General features: G+C 56.0%; 1 protein-coding gene across 1 annotated transcript; it reads right to left on the minus strand.

Annotated features, from left to right (window-relative positions):
• Positions 1-893: 893 nt before the first annotated feature.
• On the minus strand, positions 894-1,544 carry LOC113221118 (putative protein FAM90A10P; the record flags this gene model as incomplete). Its single annotated transcript, XM_026450484.1, has 1 exon — positions 894-1,544. A coding segment is annotated over one exon (651 nt), but the record flags the coding sequence as incomplete, so codon positions are not given.
• Positions 1,545-1,547: the final 3 nt, after the last annotated feature.

Consider the following 1,547-nt stretch of genomic DNA (forward strand, 5'->3'; position numbering starts at 1 on the left):
GGTGCAGCACAGATGTGTGAAATCCCACATGTGGCATCGCGGTGAGCCAAATGGGGACTTGTGGTGTAAGCAACGCTCCCCACGTGTTAGCGTGCGTGAGATTCACTTGGCGGAATTTGACTAGGTGCGTGTTGGTAGAGTGGGGCTGAGGTTCTCTTGCCTATCTGGATGTTTAAGAAGTCACAGGTCCTGCGAAGACCTGCGGTCCCCTCAATCAACTCTGTTTCGGAGACAATGACTTGGATTGCTAACAAGTCAAGCAATTTTCAAGCCCCTGGAAAATCAGTTACACACAAACACGGAATGAAAGCCAAAAGAGAGTACGTCATCTTTTTGAGAATTTTATTCACTTCAAAACAGATTAAACACACCTATTTCCAATGGCATTCCAGAGCCCAATTTTCGAGGCTGAGGAAACACCCCAAGAAGGCTTTGTGCAGAACGCTTCACAGCGTCCAAAACACTGCTGTCAGGGCGGGGCACAGCTGAAGGCCTGCATCTCTCAGGGTTCCCTAACTGTTCCCTGATTCAGTCATCTAGAGAGCAGACACACAGTCATTCCCCAGTTTCCTACTGACATCACAGCGGAAGTCTGACTCCCGCGCGTCAACGTCACCCAGTTTCTGAGGCAACGAATCACTGGCACAGAAGCTTCTGGTGGCGGGTTTCTGGAGTGCCCTGCGAAGTACAATGTCCCTCACCAGGATTGGATGATGCAGAGTCTCTGCATCTGGTCCCTGCCTGGCCTGGGCTCCAACATTCACAGAAGCACCACAGCTGGGGAGCTTGGGAGTCACCACACACAGTCTGCTCTCTGCTCTGTGCTCCTCAGTCCCACAGACCCCTCCAAGTCATGGGAGCTGGATGCAATGGAGCCCCGGCCACCTGCAGTCTCACTCCAGGTCAGAATCGCTGTCCTCTGAGGAGGAGGAAACCTGAAGGTCCTCATAGAGGACACTCAGGGGGACAGGAACACAGGGAGCCTCAGACTTCTCTGAGACATGAGGGCTGTGAGCGAGGAGGGCTCCCGGCTTCTCAGGAGAGGGGAACGAGGGAGCTGTCAGAAGGCTGGAGCTCCACCATCCATTTTCCAGTCTCCGGAAGAGCATTCTGAGAGGCTGAGCCCCATCGTGGCTGGCCGCTGGGTGATGGGACATGGTGCAGGCCTGGACAGTAGGCAGGCAAGGTCTGCTGTGCGGAGGCTGCCAGTCGCTGCTGGGCACCTGGGCGGGTGTCCCCCTGCTCATCTGGGGCGACGGACTTGGTCTGAGTTCGGTTGCAGCTGGCGGAGGTTGGAGAGTCTCTGGGGCACCCAGCTCACCTCCCTGGATGGCATTTTCAGGCATCTGGAAAGGACTCATTCTCGGTTTCTTGGGGAAGTTCAGGCAAGCCTGCGTCGGAGCCTGGGCAGGTTTCTTGGCTCCTGACCTGAAACTGAGATTGGAGCTGAGGCCCAAGCTGTGTGTGTCGGCTGGTGGGCAGGGCTGTGAGGTCAACGCCGGACGTTTGTCTTGTGCCTGGGGGCTGATGTCCTGGATCAGGCCGTG

The sequence above is a fragment of the Piliocolobus tephrosceles genome, unplaced genomic scaffold (assembly GCF_002776525.5).
Source record: "Piliocolobus tephrosceles isolate RC106 unplaced genomic scaffold, ASM277652v3 unscaffolded_20875, whole genome shotgun sequence".
Taxonomy (NCBI): Eukaryota; Metazoa; Chordata; class Mammalia; order Primates; family Cercopithecidae; genus Piliocolobus; species Piliocolobus tephrosceles.